The 19,482-nt window shown below is 40.3% G+C and overlaps 1 protein-coding gene across 1 annotated transcript in view; it reads right to left on the reverse strand.

Moving 5' to 3' along the window:
* The window catches only part of astn1 (astrotactin 1), a 1,400,536-nt gene that overhangs the window by 455,044 nt on the left and 926,010 nt on the right, over window positions 1-19,482 (reverse strand). Inside the window, exon 17 of the mRNA XM_034183391.1 lies at window positions 7,752-7,940. Coding sequence (XP_034039282.1) covers window positions 7,752-7,940 — 189 coding nt within the window. The remainder of the gene's footprint in view (window positions 1-7,751; window positions 7,941-19,482) is intronic.

The raw sequence follows: 19,482 nt of genomic DNA on the forward strand, positions 1-19,482 counted from the left end.
TTGTTGTTCCTAGGTCATTAGGAACACCCGGTGTGAGTCGTCACTTAACTTTACAGACCGTGGCTCCGTGGCTGTGATCCATTCAGCTGGGTTCTAATTTACAGTCAGTGAACAATCGCCACTAAATAATACAGCTCCAACTACATTTTCTATTGATTTTCCGTTAAAGAGAATTTCCACAATGAGAGATATGCTGTTTTAGGTCACATAGCATTTTCGATGCATGAAAAGTCACATACAGCATGAGTATGTGTCTCCTTTGCAAGCAGCCCACATTCTATTTGATTATGTGAATACGTAGGAAATCATACAACCCGGATATCAAAATTCACTCTGATGAGGACTCTCATGCTACTTCACTGATGCAAATGAGACCAATTCAGCAAACTCCACCATGTTAATTCTTATTTTCCATCTTTGCTTCCCATAAATACACACGCATACCGCTAATCATGTACATAAATAAGCCTTAATGCTGTTTATAGTGGTGCTCCACCAGATAGCTGAGATATAGACCAAATCTGCAGGAGTGGATCCTGTATTTGGAGCAAAGGGTGAGGACATGGATCATCATACTCTCAAGTGAGCTCATTACTCCCTCCAAAAGGCCAGGATGTTTCCAAGAAGCCAAGAAGACATTAAGAAAGATGACTGTGATTTCAAGAATTTGCCGATGAAATCTGTTTCTGTTATGCAGAAATGATGTTCCTGGGCCACGCTGAAAAAGTTACCCACTTCCAACACAGTCTCCAAATGACAAAAAAAAAAAAAAAAAAAAAAAAAAAAATGTTTCTGCTTAGATTCCCCACAGCTGAGACAATACAATTTTCAAACCCACATAGACTCAATACAATGTGGTTGCTTTTTTGCTGTTGTTTTTGTATGGATCAACACAAGGAAAATCTTGATAAAATAAGTACAGAGGTATACAAACAAGATCATGTCCTGTTTGTGTTTACATACACATTTGTATAACTTACAACTGTAAAATGAAACATAGGACATTTTCACACCTGAAAGTTCAGAACAAAATCCATACCAAAGTTAATGTTTGGTCCGGTCATGTTGGTTTCACACTGCAAAGTTTCAGTTGAACTAAAGGACTTTTCATAACGTAGTTACGTCCTGATGCAATCATCTATTTAGGCTGCCCTATGGTTGACAATGATAGGTTTGGAGACGTGTGTGTGTGTGTCTAATGTTGGCTAGTTGTCAGTTTGGCAAACAGTTCAATCTGAAAGGAGAAACATGAACAGATTCCATTCATTGCGACGACATTATCGTGGTAGTTTTATGAGCAGCATGCAATAACAACAACAAAAACATTGACAGATGATTTATTTAAATGTGTAGTCATCTGGTTTTAAGCAGGTGATATTACAGAGAGGATTTAAGCTATAATCACAAGCAAATTCACAAAAAGCAACGACCACTACCGCATCCTTTTTTAATATGATGCTGTGCAAGATGCTAAAAACGCTGCATCTTACAGATAATTAAATAATTGTCAGTTTCTTTTCTTCTTCTGCTGTTTAATGGTTGACACTAAGCTGCCTCAAATTCATGTATAAAAAGTCTAAACTATCCAAAACGTGTTTTCACACTGCAAACAACTGAACCACACTCAGACTGCTAATGAAATCTCAGCCTCCTAATGAAATCTCAGCCTGCTATCCATAAATGGAGGGATGCTGATAAAACAGTCCTTCAAAGAGAGAGTCCCTCAAAATCATGTTATTGTGGAATTATTTTTGGGTAATTCTGTGGCTCATCAACATGACACACCCAAAAACATTGGGGTGATGATTGAACACTTATTTGACTTGCATTCTTGAGAGGCTGTTAAAAATGCTTTTTTCACTGACAAAACGGCACTAAAATAAGGCCTTATCAGGGTTGGCTGGTAAAACAGACTGGACACAAATGCAGGATGCAGGTACACAGCTCACTGGAGTTAAAGCGTTTACTGGGTTTGTTAGCTGGGATAGATACACAGATAGGCAGTCCAAAAGAAGCAACAGTAACAAAATCATCAGGCTTAGGCGTGGTCGAGGTACACAGGCAGGTAATCAAAAAACACGATGAAGCAATCAAGACAAGGGAAAAAAAAAAACCCCACAAGGAACTGAGCTGGAAAGAGGCACAAGGCACATTGATCTGGCGAAGGACAAAGGCAAACTGTGAGGCTTATAAAGCACCCTGATGATTAACACTGCAAATCAAGAACAGGTGTGTGGAGAAGCTCCCAGAACCAGGGTGCGGCCAGACAAAAAGAAAAACCAACCACCAAGAGCCAAGAGAGAGACAAGAAAGAGTAGGACAGAGAAAACCCAAGCAGAAAAACAAAGCAAGAGAAAGACAGATGACAAAGGCAAATCAAACAAGACAGTAAAACAGAACACAACCTAAACGGATCCAAAACCTGACAGGCCTATCCTATCCCTGTCTGACACAGATACCTTGTTCATACACTTGTTTCCTTCAGACTTATCTACTGTATCATCTTTTACTCCAGCCTCCCACGTAGCACAAAAAGTCTCCAAATGGTTCAAAATGTAGCTCAGAGTTTTGCCAAGACAAGACAATTTCATCATATCATGTTACAGTTCCATTATGTAACCTCTCTGGCTCCCAATAAAAATTGCTTCAAATTTGAAGATTTTACTGTTGATATGCTGAATTGTTGTGAATCTTGGTATCCGAAAGAGTTCCTCAAGCCTTGTGTACCATCCTTTCTGTTACAAGGGTGAGTATGAGGTGTGGTAGCTGCAGAGCTTTTTCTTTTTTTTAATCATGCTCTCTGGAATAGTCTGCTTGCTGAGATGTGACAATCACATTTAACTAACTCTTTTAAGTCAAAATATTTGGCATATTTTCTCTCTTCCAATTGGTCTGATGGGAAGACCTGTTTGAAGACAAATTTAAATTTAGTTTTAGTAATACGTACGAGGTCTGTCAATAAAGTATAGGTCCTTTTTATTTTTTTCAAAAACTATATGGATTTCATTCATATGTTTTTACGTCAGACATGCTTGAACCCTCGTGCGCATGCGTGAGTTTTTCCACGCCTGTCGGTGACGTCATTCGCCTGTGAGCACTCCTTGTGGGAGAAGTCGTCCAGCCCCTCGTCGGAATTCCTTTGTCTGAGAAGTTGCTGAGAGACTAGCGCTTTGTTTGATCAAAAGGTTTTCTAAACCTGTGAGACACATCGAAGTGGACACGGTTCGAAAAATTAAGCTGGTTTTCAGTGAAAATTTTAACGGCTGTTGAGAGATTTTGAGGTGATACTGTCGCTTTAAGGACTTCCCACGGAGCAAGACGTCGTGCAGCGCTCCCAGGCGCCGTCATCAGCCTGTTTCAAGCTGAAAACCTCCACATTTCAGGCTCTATTGATCCAGGACGTCATGAGAGAACAGAGAAGTTTCAGAAGAAGTCGGTTTCAGCATTTTATCCGGATATTCCACTGTTAAAGGAGATTTTTTTAATGAAAGATGTGCGGGCGGATTGCAGCGTTGGCTCGCAGCCGCCGCAATGCTCCGCCACAGGAAAAACACCTCTGTTGGAAGCCTTAAGGACAAGTTGGAACATGTCCAGCTGTTAAACAATTTCTCATATACTCACTCCACTGAAAGCCATCAAAAGCCGCCTGGATTTTACAAATGGTTATCAACACGGAGGTGTTTTTCCTTTGCCGCCGCACCGCGCCGGTTGCGTCCCGACGCGCGGACCCGTCCGCACGTCTTTCATTAAAAAAATCTCCTTTAACAGTGGAATATCCGGATAAAATGCTGAAACCGACTTCTTCTGAAACTTCTCTGTTCGCTCACGATGTCCTGGATCAATAGAACCTGAAATGTGGAGGTTTTCAGCTTGAAACAGGCTGACGACGGCGCCTGGGAGTGCTGCACGACGTCCCGCTCCTTGGGAAGTCCTTAAAGCGACAGTATCACCTCAAAATATCTCATCAGCCATTAAAATTTTCACCAAAAACCAGCTTAATTTTTCGAACCGTGTCCACTTCGATGTGTCTCACAGGTTTAGAAAAAATTTTTGATCAAACAAAGCGCCAGTCTCTCAGCAACTTCTCAGACAAAGGAATTCCGACGAGGGGCTGGACGACTCCTCCCACAAGGAGTGCTCACTGGTGAATGACGTCACCGACAGGCATGGAAAAACTCACGCATGCGCACGAGGGTTCAAGCATGTCTGATGGAAAAACATATGAATGAAATCCATATAGTTTTTGAAAAAAATAAAAAGGACCTATACTTTATTGACAGCCCTCATATGTGCTGCTTTGTTTAGTATTCAATTTTTTGTCTTTTTTTTGTTGTTGTTGTGAAGCATCTTGTAAATGTCATAAAAGTGATATATAAATGGATGTATTATTATTAATATTTACTACGACTGGACCTGCTAGTACATTTTATTTATTGATACAGTGCATCCGGCAAGCATTCACAGCCGTTCACTTTATCCACATTTTTTTATGTTACAGCCTGATTCCAAAATGGATGAAATTAATTTTGTACCACAAAATTTTACACACAATACCCCAATGTAAAAAAGTCTCTTTTGTTAAAGATTTTTGCAAATATTAAAGGATTATTAACCGAGTGAGAGGTCTGGATGGGGAAATATTTACTTATAATGTACGTTTGTGTGTGTGTGTGTGTATATATATATATATATATATATATATATATATATATACACACACACACACACACACACACACACACACACAAGCAAACTTACATTATCGCCCGAATATGCTGCTGAGGGTGTTGACCTCGTTTGGTTTCTTCACTTCCATGAAGAACTTGGTAACACATGGTCCGGTTGTCAGATGGTATGCTTTCAATCTGTGTTTTTTCTATGCTGTTTAGATATTTATGGAGTATGTTCATGTCTGTCTTGGTTTTTCTAATCGTGTTTACAGCTTGCTGGTCTGTAAAGAAAATACGCGCTGTGGATCGATTTTCATGGTAACTGGTCAGAATATGGTAAAATATCTGCTGACCGGTAATCAGCCATTCAGAGTGCACATAGCATCACAGCCATATTATATATATATATATATATATATGGCAAGCACATAGGTGACAGTGGTAAAGAAAAACTCCCTCTGATAATATTGAGGAGGAAGCCTCAAGCAGACCAGACTCAGTGTGACTCAGTGCTTTGGCCATTTTAACAGTTACAAGATTTTGTAAAGTTTTACAAAACAGAACATAACACAACAAAAGAAGATGCATTTGATCACAAGTCCATGCAGGCGTGTGTGTGTGTGTGTGTGTGTATGTGTGTGTACAATGTTCATGCAAGACGTCGGACTTGGGAGGTTGGATGAAACTGGATGACAGTCAAACGGAATGCTGATGGTACAGGAATTACGCAAACGATGAGGAACCGTCAAAACAGAAAGTAACAAAGAGCAACACAAAATGAAGCGTATTCACTGAACAGTGACACACACACACACACACACACACACACACACACACACACACACACACACACACACACACACACACACACACACACACACACACACACACAAAACCTTTGTTATACCACCTTTGAGTGTCATCCTCTGCAGAAAAAACTGTTTTAAAGTGTCAGTTTACCAAATCAAACTGAGACAAAGCTATAAGCCCTGAATATATGTTTTTGTGTGTTTGTTTGTTTTTTATTGGCTGAATTGTTTAGGACTGTGGTTGATTGGTAGAGGCAGAGCAGCAGAAAACAAAGAAAATGGACTTTTCATGGTGGCAATGCAGTCGTCCAATACCACCTGTCAGTGTATCAGCAACCGTGGGTTAACAATGCAGTGAAACAGGCGTGTCCTTGGACACCCCCCACCGCCCGAAAAAAGCATGAAAAAGAAAAGTGGCTGAGGAAACACAAGGAATTGGCATTGGACAGTTTGGAGGCACTGAAGTGAAAAGAAGCTATTACTGGTCACTGAGAAAGCAAGCACAAGAAATGAAATATTGATATCTGATACATGCTACAATTTTTTACTAATTAAACAAAAACCAGAGGTGATTGCTTTTCTGATTATTCATTGAAGTAGTTGTCTGGTTTAACACTGAGATAGTACAAAGCTCATTATATTGCAGTTGCACTGGAACTGAGTGTGTGCATTCTTCATCACATTTCATAAATAAATTGAGTCACAATACTCTTTGTAATGTATGTGTAACATACCTCTCATCAAATGAATTTATTTCATTAGTGCAAATGACAACTGAGAAAACATGCAACATTTACATTAAGATGGTATGTGAATACTCTGAAAATGTCCACAATAGCTTATCTCACAGTGTTAACAATAAAAAAGCTTTACAGATTCTGTACTCAGTGCTGCAGCATCACTCCCCTGCAAACTGCTGTCTTGCAAATTTCAGACCTAATAATTTCAAGAACAGTTATTTTCAGTGTCACTCAGTCGCTAATGTTTAATTTGATTAAATTAGTCAATAAATTTTACTAACTTGAAAAAAAAATGATTAACAGGAAAAAATGTTTGTGTAAAAAGATAAATTAATTAGTTAATAAAATAATTCATTAAAAAAACTTGCAGTGAAAACTCAGTAATTTTCTAAAATCTGTAGTAATTTTCTAATTAAAATCAAAAAATGGTTGCAAATTACTTCTTCCATATACATCTGATTATTCTGAGTGTAAAGTATTCACCGTTATGCAAATTAAACATCAACTCCAGCTTGTGTTGAGCATTCATGAAGGTTGGGGTTATGCTATGTGCTAACTTTGCTTCCTTATTTTGGACGCCACCTTACTCTCATTCATTTGCATTAGCTAGCCAATAGTATGTACACCCATCTATATCTGTGACCCACACCCATCACCTGTGCAAGGATTACTTCGTTATATAGAAGCATGCAAGGATGAATGACCTGTGATCATATTTTTGCTCTTGTCTCCATATTTCATATGCATGATGTTTTGTGTTTGATGCCAGTGACCCAGCTAACTGATAAAGAAAGTCATTGGCAAGTATTTGTCTTTACCATATTTCTGAATTTGAGCAATTTTACAGTCCCATTTTCACCAACATTTATGAAAACCAGTTCATTATGTTTTGCATGAAAGTATTTAAAATGGTAATCCTTCTGAATGATTTCAGCAGGACTTTACATAGATAGATAGATAGATAGATAGATAGATAGATAGATAGATAGATAGATAGATAGATAGATAGATAGATAGATAGATAGATAGATAGATAGATAGATAGATAGATAGATAGATAGATAGATAGATAGATAGATAGATAGATAGATAGATAGATAGATAGATAGATAGATAGATAGATAGATAGATAGATAGATAGATAGATAGATAGATAGATAGAGGGGTGCAATGATCTTGATTTGGTACAAATAATGGTTTCAGGGTCATGGTGAGATTCAAATCATGGCACAATTCTGTCAGGTTTTCTTATACAGACACACTTGATCAAAAACACAAAATAAATAAATAAATAAATAAATTCGATGCAAAATTGTTGATCGCACACAAGCACACACAACTAATAATAATTCGTATTGTTTTTGTGGGTGAAATATTACAATCATGTAGACACAACTGCAGAAAAAAAACAGCTTTCCTTCAGACTCCCTCACAGTCACAACCTCATACATTCACTTTAGTCTTGGCAATAATTACTCCAAATAGGATAATTTATCATTAGAATTTCTTTCCATTACATGTGTGTGTCTTACCTTTGCTAATGTCTTGGTACTCTAGCCACAGCTGCCTCTGGACCTGTTTGTTGGGGTACCAGATGGTACATGATTCCTGAAAGCCATACATCGCCTCCTGCACATAGTGGTTTCCAAACTCCCTGAGGATGGAGACAAAGTCACTCCGCTGCGTCGCCCCGTCCAGAGAATGAATAGCTGAGCTGAATGCTGGAAATTGAAGGGAGAAACAGAGAGGGTGAACAATTTGATAGAAGACAAAGAAGGTGAAAGCTTCCATCTCAACAAAATTGTGAAAATGATTCATGAACAGAAAACAAATGGTCTGTTGGAAGGAAAAAATAACATTTTGTGGAGCAGTAAAGGTGTGGCCCACCTTGCCCTGCAGTGTTAGCGTTTTATATAGATAGATTTTTTTTTTTGCCTACCTGTCTCAGATTATCACACTGAGTCCTCACAGCCTAGTCTCACTCTTTATTTCCGTGATACTGTCACAAAATGTATTACAGTTCTGTGATGTGGTCAGCTGTCACTGACTAATTTTAACGCTAATCCTAACCATAACCCCAAATGCCATCCCAGGTGCCACCTCAAATTTCAAGATACCATCATGAAAATCTACTGTATTGCATGATGGTATCATTAACTAATAGATTAAATCACTTTACAGGATGCCATCATGAACTGGGTGAGAGCTGGTTGTTCATCAACAAAAAGTGGAGACACTGCTTTGACAATAAAGCATGTGGACACCCACTACACAGTGAACACAAAGGGGAAAATCAGGGACTCCTTGTGTCTGATTCATATTCTCATCATGAATACTACATACAGAGAGCATTGCATGACACTGAAACTTTCTGCAATTGTGGGTTATTTAAATATAAATAGGGCATAGTCTGCATTAAACCACAGCACCCTGGGCAAATGTTGATAAGCTTACTATTGACATGTGATACTTTTTTGAAAAGGCTTTTACAAAGTACAGTGTAAAGATTTTGAGTTTTCAAACTGAAACTTAATAGGCTTATTGGGCCACCACACTCAATGCACATACTAAGTCCAGTGACAATCAGACAATTAGAAAAGAAGATATTGCACTCAAAATATTTTTTTACAAAGTACTCTCAAGGGTCAATGCCTTGAGAGTACTTTGTACTTTGACCTTTTGACCCCAAAACCAAGCGGCTTCTTGGGAGCAAGATACCGCACACCTTACACTGAGTTTAGTGAAGTTGCACTGCTGTAAAATGTTGTTGCGCTCATAAGATTTATAATAAAGATTCTCCAGTAACCTTGACCTTTGAACTTTTGACCCCCAAATCAAGTTTGGTGACAATCAGCCTTGTACAACTGAAGTTATGTTGCTCACGAATCAAATATAGGTTTTGCCCACTGGCTATGCCATAGCAATAAATCTATTGCATTACCTCACAATAGAGGTACAACTGACAATCACAGTCATTAAGGGAAGCTGTTGCCAAGATGTATGGGTTTAATGAAATTAAGGACATTTATTTTGCCCATTGTGGTTTAGGGTACCACTGCTTGCAGCATGGGTTTGTGTGGCACTGATGCAGCTCCTCAAATTTACCATTTAATACATTCTACACATACATTTATAGCTCAGATGCACACATGAATGCACACATACATTCATGTGATTCACAGTTTCTCTGTGTAGTATTTAACTCATGGCAAACCCTGAATACAGTCAGTGCTATTTGATGTTTTCGCTGCTGTTTCTGTCATCGATATTGGTTTTGATACATTTATGATCATTATTATTGTCACTGTCTATTGTTTCAAGTTTTAGGGAGAAGAAAATCTAGTTTGCTGCATTATTAAAAAAATGTAGATATTCTTCCAAAGGTCTTTAACAAAAACTACTGCTTTTCAACAAGTCAGGGGATGGTTAAATCAACACTTCCAATTCACTAAATATGTCTCAGACTTCATTTACTTCAGTCACTAAGAAATACATACATTGTGGTAGTGTATGGTAACAGTATCTGGAGCAGACAGTTCTCCAAAACTGAGTGAACATGCAAAAAAGGAGACAAGTGGATAAAGTCACCAAGTCACCCATGACAGTTTTGAAGGCTTTGAAGGCTTGTGGTTGTGAAAGGAAAAAACGGTGGATTGTGCAACTAATGCTTGTTGCATCACCAATCACAGCTTCTTGTACTATCAGGCAGATTTTGAGAACTGCCTACTCCAGATAGATTTACCATGCAGTAACACACTGTTTCAATGTCTTAATGATAGATATAATTAAGGTCCAAGACATACTCAGTGATCAATAAACATTCATGTATCCATCCCCTAGCTTACTGAAAGAAAACTAGTTGTAAAAGTAATGATTAACAATTACTCTTTCATTTAACTTGTCCAATTATCTATGTCTTCTAAACTGGAGACCGTATGTATAAAAAAAAGCTGAAATTTCAAAATAGTTCATACAATACTTTTTGTTAAACCCAATGAAATTAAGCTAAATATCTGCACAACACGTACATCTTGACTGTTTAATTTCAACATGATTGTGGTGGTCTACAGAGGCAAAATATGAAATACTCTGTTACTGTCCAACTTACTGTATTATTTGTTGAGTGTAATTTGCCAATGCAACAACATTGTCATGACAACAATATGCAGTTTGAAAAGGAAGGAAAAAATGTGGTTTCAATTTGTTTACAACTCTTCTGTCCACATCATGACACCTGAGTAACAGATCAAGTAGGGGATTGCCTGTTGGGGTGAAATACGGTGGAGACCTCATGTGCCTCATGGCTGCTACAGTAGCCATGAAGGCCCAACAGGAACCCTGAACATAAGACGGCTAAAGTGGCTCTGGTGAAACAAAAAGTCCTCAACGACAAATCAGGCAGAGGAGGTGATGGCTTGTAACTCAACAGCTATGAAGGCCGATCAAGGCTGAAGCAGCTCCTCAGACCCTGGTCGTCTGGGATTTCCCTGCTATCAGAACAGGCTAAGGATCTGTCCAGGGCCGCGTTAAACAAACCCATCCACAGGCATCTCTAGAGCCACCCTAGATGTAGATATCCGATTTGGGAATCAATGAAGAGACAATCATCCTCGACGGATTGCTACGATCGCAACAACTCTACTGCCGGTGTGCTGTTGATAGACCTGTACATATTACCTATTCAGTATTTTTTTGAAAAAAGAATTTCTCTCACACAGTGCAGTTGTTGAAGGAGAGTAGAACTCTCAGAGACTTGACTACTAACTGTTTTAATGTGACTAAAAGTATAACAAAAAATAAAATAAGAACAAGAATCTCTGGCTTTAGAGTTTACCAGAATAGCTCAAAATATTGTTTTATGACTCGTCTCTACCACCGAGAGAAATCAGCATGACCTAAATGCTTATGGCATTTTCTGCCACTAGGACACACTGTTCCATACCACACAAAGAAGACACCGTACCGTTCAGTGGCCTGCAACATAAGATTGCACCGACTAGAAACAGGTGAGATGAAAAACGTTTGACACATTTTGACTGGATAAAATCACATGAGGGAAGAAATCTGAATGACACAAAGGTTAAGGATTTGTATTTCAACATTTGTTAAGTCGAACACAAGTGGCAGTACAAACCTCAGGGTTATAGTTTCTTTTTATAGCTAATTTAGACAGCAAATCTACTGGAGGGACTCCTTGTCCCTGGAGAGACCTAAACTGAAATGACAGTTTTTGTTTTTGTTTTTTTAAATCCCATAATTGAGGAATAAAAGTCTTTCTACAAAAGCAGCAAAATCAAATCTGTCAAGGTGGCTGTAGACCTTTCGAGGTAACACCTTTTAAAACAAACAATATGCTCACCTGCTAATTTGATCTTAATCACAATAAAATAAATTGTTTCAGTTGGCATTTTTGATATGATTTGCTGACCACTCTTAGAAAATTACCAAGAAATTCTCGCTCAACAAACGGTAAAAAGTACAAGAGCAATAGTAGTTTATCATCATCATTTCCGCAAGAAGCAGCATTAATATCTCAGCACTCATGCTCGGCTTGTTCTTACTTCTTCTCTCAAATTAAATTAGGAGGCCGCTGAAGTGCGACACAGAGGGCTCAGCACGAATGAACGATGGGGGCTTTGCTATCACATGTAGAAATCAGTGGCATCATCCCTCCAGTGGATCTTGAAATATGATGAGCTATAGTGGGAAATGAGAGTAAAAGCGGGGCGGCCGTGCAGCTGCTACAGAGTGAACAGAAAATAGAAACAACATCCTCAGCAGACATGGCAGCCGCTTTCATACAACAGCATCGCCACTGCAACTGCATTAGAGGTGTCATTCGTGTATTTACAATAGGGTGGTCGCACTTATCAGAGCAAAAAGCGTCTGTGACACATATATAAATAATTCATGCACGTTAAACAAATTATTCAACGATACCATTTCCAACCGGGCAGCATGACCGAATGCAATATCGCAACCAATTTCACATCATCCAGAAAAAATTTGCAGACATAACAAACCAAGTTATGAAGTGAGGACAATAACAAAAGAAAAAAAAAGTAGAAACGTTTTCATAGAATAACACATTTAGTGCCGTGCAACATGTCAGAAATTATTCTGTGCAATCCTCAATGTGTCAGCAGCCAAGAGCAGCCTTCAGAAGAAGCGCTGCTTGACTAAATACCTATCCACAGTTATCTTATCCTGTGAAGTTTCCATGGCAGGCGCTGTCACAGAGCCTTGGTCCTGCTACAGATACAAAGCTTTCTGATATATGACAGGCTATCAGACAGCGAAGCAGATGAACAGAGCAGGAAAAGAAAAGCATGTGCAGATTTCTGTAGTAATATTTTGATTTACTGGCTTCAAAAAAATCAGAACAAGCTTTCTCAGTCAGAGGGGTGATTGACCTTGTGCTTAAATGCATGCATGAGTTCAGACTGAGGACACAGTGAATGCTGAGTGAGAAAACAAAAACCTCCTTTATTTTGAGTAGGAAGAAGTTATTATCATCTTAAACGTAATCATTTAAGGCCCGTACCCTGTAAAATGCAGTGACTGAACAGATTGATAAATGAATCCCTGCCCTCCAGAGTTTTAATACAATAACTCCAAAACAATGCAAAGGTTCGCTGCATGCGCGCGCTGAGAGGGGTCCTTTGACTCTTGTAGCAGCTTATTATGAAAACACACACACAAACACACACTTCCTGACAGCCAAAAGATACTCTGTCCACTCAGGCCAGTGCCTGGGTTTTTGCTGACTGGTCAGAGTGTCTGCCTCCCATGCCAGACATTGTGAGTTTGCGTCCCAAGTGGAGCAAGTGGGAGGAGTCACAATCACCACACAATGGAGAGAAGCTGCCACACACACACACACAAACACAAACACACATACACAGTTTTCTTATATACAGACACATTCCATCCTAGTCCACTACAGTGTCTTCATATGGCCTTTTATTGTTCTATAAAGATCTCATACATACTGCTATTGTTTTGTAAATTCAAATAATTATGAAGTAGAAATTAATCATTGTCCATGGAAATAAAAGTGTGGTGTGTGTGAGCACACTGACTGAGTTCTAATTGTGCAAACAGCATGCTGTTGTGACTCTGCCTTCATGACGGGCAGAGTTTGGTTGAGTTTTCTGTCCAAGCTGCTGCTTTCCACAGAGATGATAAATGCTTGCTTTTGTTTTGTTTTTTTGTTTTTGTATTTTTTTCCGTGAATAGCATACACTCTCCATGTGAGCATGTAGGCTCACATGGAGAGTGTATATTACTGCTCATATTTCTGCTCTTGACAAAAATCCACAGTGTTCAGTGTCATTCAATAATTTGCACTATGACTATGATTTAAAAAAATGTACTTTCTTTGTTAAAAAAAAAGCTATTTTCTTTACATCATTTTCATAATTTATGTTTAAATATGGACAGAAAAGGGAAGCCAAAGAAAGTACACCCTCTCCAGTGCTGATGAGGTCCAAGCTCACTTCTAGCCAAATTAGTAAGATCAAAATACCATGATTAGTCTGACACGTTTGGATTAATAACTAATTCACATAAATCATGTAAGTCAAATCCTTTCATGCAGATTGGCAGAGGTTAGCGAGTGGATGCACCTCCTTTTCTTATTTGTTTAATACCAGCATTAAATATAGAAAAAAATAGGCACACATTGGCATTACAAGGAGTCTAAAAAGTAGACCAATGACACCACACCAGCACTTCAAAGTATTAGGCATGTGGAGAAAATGGTACATGTGCTAACATTAAATCAAACATCTGAATTAATTACCACAAATTTAGGTATATTTTTTTAAGAAGATGGTCATCCTGGCTCAAGAAAACAATGTTCCAGGTGCACAGCCACCTGAGCCACTGCAGCTTTGGACCTGGGTGTTCCCATACAATGGACATTCCCTCCGTGCTGTGACATTTTGCCCATGTGGTGAGTTCTGCTGGACATGATCCAGCACACAGGTGCCTTGGTCTTGAGGACCCCAGTGTTTCAGGATTTGCCCTGGTCCTGACCTGTGTCATGTCTGTGACCGTGCTCACCGCTTCAATCCTCAGGCTTTGATTTTCTGTTGTTATATTATTGCCACTGGTTTTGTTTTCTGTTCATCATGTCTTAGTCATGTGTCTCTGTAATTTGTACTTTAGTCAGGTGTGTAGTTCCATTCTAGTTTCTGTCCAGCCATTGTTGTCCATTGTGTAATCAGTTGTATTTTTTTATCACTTTTGCCATATGTTCTGTTCTAGTTTTGTTTTCTTTTTAGTTCTTACTTTTGTTTCCTGGTTTAATTAGTCATTCCTTGGTGTTGGGTCTTTTATTATTATTATTATTATTATTATTATTTATTATTTATTATTATTTTATTTATTATTTATAGGCCTTGGGTTTTATTCATCTTTGGTATTTTGTTTAGACCATGGTGGCTTTTGGTTCATGTTTTAGTTGGATCCTGTTCACTTTACTCTCTTGTGTGGTGTTCAGGGTATGGTGTGGGTGTGTCTTATTACTTCTGTTTGCCACACGCCCCTTCCAGATTGTTCTCCCACACCTGTGTCTTGTTCTTCTAATCACCTCCTGCCCTATTTAAGCCCTTTGTGTTCACCACCTCTCTGCCAGTTCGTCGCACATTTTTGGCGTTGTCCCAGCCATTTTCACAGCCTTGTTTTGTCCTCGCTTGTTTGCCTACCAGTATTTGACCTTGCTTGTTTTTGACCTCGACTCTGTCTTGCCTCTGAACTCCTCCACACTGTGTACCTGAACTCTGCTTGCTTTTTGGACCACACCTCAGCACCATGTCTGCCTGCACCTCCGCCTCACTGACTGATACACTGTGTAACAAATATTGTGCCCGATTAAAAGCTAAAGCTTTTTCTTAACTCTAACTTTTTTGTATGTGAGTCTGCACATGCATCCTACCACTTTCTGTGCCACGCCACCTCGAACCATGACAGAACAAACTGGCCAGAACCAGAATGCAGCAGACTAGATTCCGCCATGAGCTTGAACTTGACTGATTTTTTCTGACATAAGCTTTTTCTTCACTTGTTTTTGCCATCCCTACTCCCCAAGGGAGACATTTGATTACCTGGCTCAAGCTTGGAAGTTAGTGGAAGCAAACACTTGGTTATACGAGGGCTGTCAATAAAGTTATGGTCCTTTTTATTTTTTTCAAAAACTATATGGATTTCATTCATATGTTTTTACGTCAGACATGCTTGAACCCTCGTGCGCATGCGTGAGTTTTTCCACGCCTGTCGGTGACGTCATTCGCCTGTGAGCACTCCTTGTGGGTGGAGTCGTCCAGCCCCTCATCGGAATTCCTTTGTCTGAGAAGTTGCTGAGAGACTGGCGCTTTGTTTGATCAAAATTTTTTCTAAACCTGTGAGACACATCGAAGTGGACACGGTTCGAAAAATTAAGCTGGTTTTCAGTGAAAATTTTAACGGCTGATGAGAGATTTTGAGGTGATTCTGTCGCTTTAAGGACTTTTCACGGTGCGAGACGTCGCGCAGCGCTCTCAGGCGGCGTCATCAGCCTGTTCAAGCTGAAAACCTCCACATTTCAGGTTCTATTGATCCAGGACGTCGTGAGAGAACAGAGAAGTTTCAGAAGAAGTCGGTTTCAGCATTTTATCCGGATATTCCACTGTTAAAGATTTTTTTAATGAAAGACGTGCGGACGGGTCCGCGCGTCAGGACGCAGCCGCCGCGACGCTCCGCCACAGGAAAAACACCTCTGTTGAAAGCCTTAAGGACAAGTTGGAACATGTCCTGCCTGTTAAACAATTTCTCATATACTCACTCCACTGAAAGCCATCAAAAGCCGCCTGGATTTTACAAATGGTTATCAACACAGAGGTGTTTTTCCTGTGCCGCCGCACCGCACCGACTGCGTCCCGACGCGCGGACCCGTCCGCACGTCTTTCATTAAAAAAATCTCCTTTAACAGTGGAATATCCGGATAAAATGCTGAAACCGACTTCTTCTGAAACTTCTCTGTTCTCTCACGACGTCCTGGATCAATAGAGCCTGAAATGTGGAGGTTTTCAGCTTGAACAGGCTGATGACGCCGCCTGAGAGCGCTGCGCGACGTCTCGCACCGTGAAAAGTCCTTAAAGCGACAGTATCACCTCAAAATCTCTCATCAGCTGTTAAAATTTTCACTGAAAACCAGCTTAATTTTTCGAACCATGTCCACTTCGATGTGTCTCACAGGTTTAGAAAAAATTTTGATCAAACAACGCGCCAGTCTCTCAGCAACTTCTCAGACAAAGGAATTCCGACGAGGGGCTGGACGACTCCTCCCACAAGGAGTGCTCACAGGCGAATGACGTCACCGACAGGCGTGGAAAAACTCACGCATGCGCACGAGGGTTCAAGCATGTCTGACGTGAAAACATATGAATGAAATCCATATAGTTTTTGAAAAAAACTAAAAAGGACCGTTACTTTATTGACAGCCCTCGTATAACATCTTCCCCAAGCTGGAAAACCTGGACAATCTTTTTACTGAGAGGCTTCCCAACTGGGTAATTCAGCCCGAGCTGCACCTGCTGTCTAATAAACCGCCTTCTGATGACGCCAACGACTGGATCGATCTGGATAAGGATTTATCAACCAAGATGGAGAAGTCAGCACTTCAGGACATGGCAGCATTTCTCTTTAGGACTCAGGGCTTATTTTTTGAGTTGGGAGCAGTCCAGGTAGACAGAGCAGGCAGTGAGATTTTTCTGCACTGGATCAGATTCTGCAAGTTCAGCCTGATATGGTTACTGCCTTGCCAGCAAGGTTTGATCCTACTATGTATCGAGGACCCAATGGACTACCTAGTTGAAACTGATATTTATGAGTCCTGCCTTGTCATGCCAAGAACAATAACTCTGTCACCGGCAGCAGCCATGCCCTCTCAGTTGTTCACACACGGTCTCCAGCACCCATTCCACGGCATACATCAGTGCGGAAGCCTGTCAAGCAGAATCCGCCTGGAGGGCCGACTTTGCAGCCACGCCCTGCACTGGCCACACCCCGTGCCGGTTCTTGTACCAGCTCCATAAAAGTTTTGTGCATGTCAGCAACCACCCACAGCATCTACGATCACATCATCTACGGAAGATGAAGTTGTTATGATGCCTGACTCCCCTGCGAAGGTTACGCCTCTCAAGGGATCTGCAGGGCCATCAGGAAAGTCGAGTTACCACAGCGCTTGACAGCACATGACTTCCACTCCCACAACGTGCATATCTCATGTTCATGCGGAGCCACCCATCCTTCCAGGATTGCCAGCAGAGCAGTCTGAACCATCAGGTTCCTCTGCAGTAGTCCCGGGGCACCCGCCTCCACCATCATCAGCCACACAGACCGAAGCCATACTGGCGCATCGACAATCTCTGTCATTGGCGGTGCCGACCAAAGCAGTCACAGCATGCGCATCTTCACAATCTTCAGCAAAGACAGCAGAGGAAGCCATGACTTGCACCGTTCCTCTGTCGTCAAGGGGGCCAGCTGTTCACATGCCACCGGACACACCATGTAGCTCTCAGTGGAGTTCAACAGAGACCATGTCATCTGAAGTTGCTCTTCTCATCCAATCATCAGAACCCACCCCAAAAGGGACCTTTGAATCCATGTCCAGCAGAACTGTATGTTTTTGTTTTTGTGGTCATTTTTCTGGCTGTGTTATTTCCCGTGGAGTGAGCAGTTTGGTTACTTATATCAATGTCCAGTTTTGTTTCTTCAGAATTCTTACATTAAGTCAGTAACAATCATTTCTTTTTTTATTGTATTTCTGATAGTTTATTTTTCTGGCCTCCTCATGTCTCGTATATGAAGATGGAGCAGGTACCTTTCTGTATTGTGATTTGGTTACTTTCGTTCTCAGGCCCAATATTAATACGAGGGCTGTCAATAAAGTATAGGTCCTTTTTATTTTTTTCAAAAACTATATGGATTTCATTCATATGTTTTTACGTCAGACATGCTTGAACCCTCGTGCGCATGCATGAGTTTCGAAAAAGAACCGTGAGCCGACGCTGCAATCCGTCCGCACGTCTTTCATTAAAAAAATCTCCTTTAACAGTGGAATATCCGGATAAAATGCTGAAACCGACTTCTTCTGAAACTTCTCTGTTCTCTCACGACGTCCTGGATCAATACAGCCTGAAATGTGGAAGTTTTCAGCTTGAAACAGGCTGACGACGGCGCCTGGGAGCGCTGCGCGACGTCCCGCTCCGTGGAAAGTCCTTAAAGCGACAGTATCACCTCAAAATCTCTCATCAGCCGTTAAAATTTTCACCGAAAACCAGCTTAATTTTTCGAACTGTGTCCACTTCGATGTGCCTCACAGGTTTAGAAAAAATTTTGATCAAACAAAGCGCCAGTCTCTCAGCAACTTCTCAGACAAAGGAATTCCGACGAGGGGCTGGATGACTCCTCCCACAAGGAGTGCTCACAGGCGAATGACGTCACCGACAGGCGTGGAAAAACTCAAGCATGCGCACGAGGGTTCAAGCATGTCTGACGTAAAAACATATGAATGAAATCCATATAGTTTTTGAAAAAAATAAAAAGGACCTATACTTTATTGACAGACCTCGTATATCTGTCTTGGAGTTCCCCTTGCCTTTCTTTTATGGGTGTTTTCGGGTCATGCATCTGTTTTTGAATAGCTTCTCACCCCACATAGGGTTTTCACTGGTTTATTTCTTTTCAATGGTACTTGATGTTTGTCACTTCTCTGGCCTCCCCATTTTCTGTGTTCTGGGCTTAAGCAAGTAGGTTCCCCACATCTTCATTTTGTTGTTCCTACATGTAAGTCCATTTTTGGTTTTTCTGTTTTTAAGTGCTTCCTAAGTTTATTTTGTTGGGTTGCTCACTGTTTGCATTCTTTTGTAAAACTGCTTAGCCCCTCGTGAATTTTTACAAGCTCATGTGTGTTCTCTGGTTCAAATTATGTTTCATTTAGTTGGTTTATTCCTTTTGTATGCTCCTTCTTCTGGCAAGTTAGCTCCTTTTGTTTTTTCTCTAATTTGCTTCCCTCAGTTTTTTGGGTTTCATAGTTTGTGGTTGCCTCCGGAACGGGTTATGTTTTTGGTTTTTCTGCATTTTGTGTTTTGGTATGATTTGACTTTTATTTTCTGTGTCATCCAACTTTCTGGATCCTTTCCAGTTGCTTCTTTGGCTCATATGTTTTTTTTTGTTTTTTGTTTTTTTTTTTTTTTATTGTTCCCCCAGGCTACGAGT

The sequence above is a fragment of the Thalassophryne amazonica genome, chromosome 12 (genome assembly GCF_902500255.1).
Source record: "Thalassophryne amazonica chromosome 12, fThaAma1.1, whole genome shotgun sequence".
Lineage (NCBI taxonomy): Eukaryota > Metazoa > Chordata > Actinopteri > Batrachoidiformes > Batrachoididae > Thalassophryne > Thalassophryne amazonica.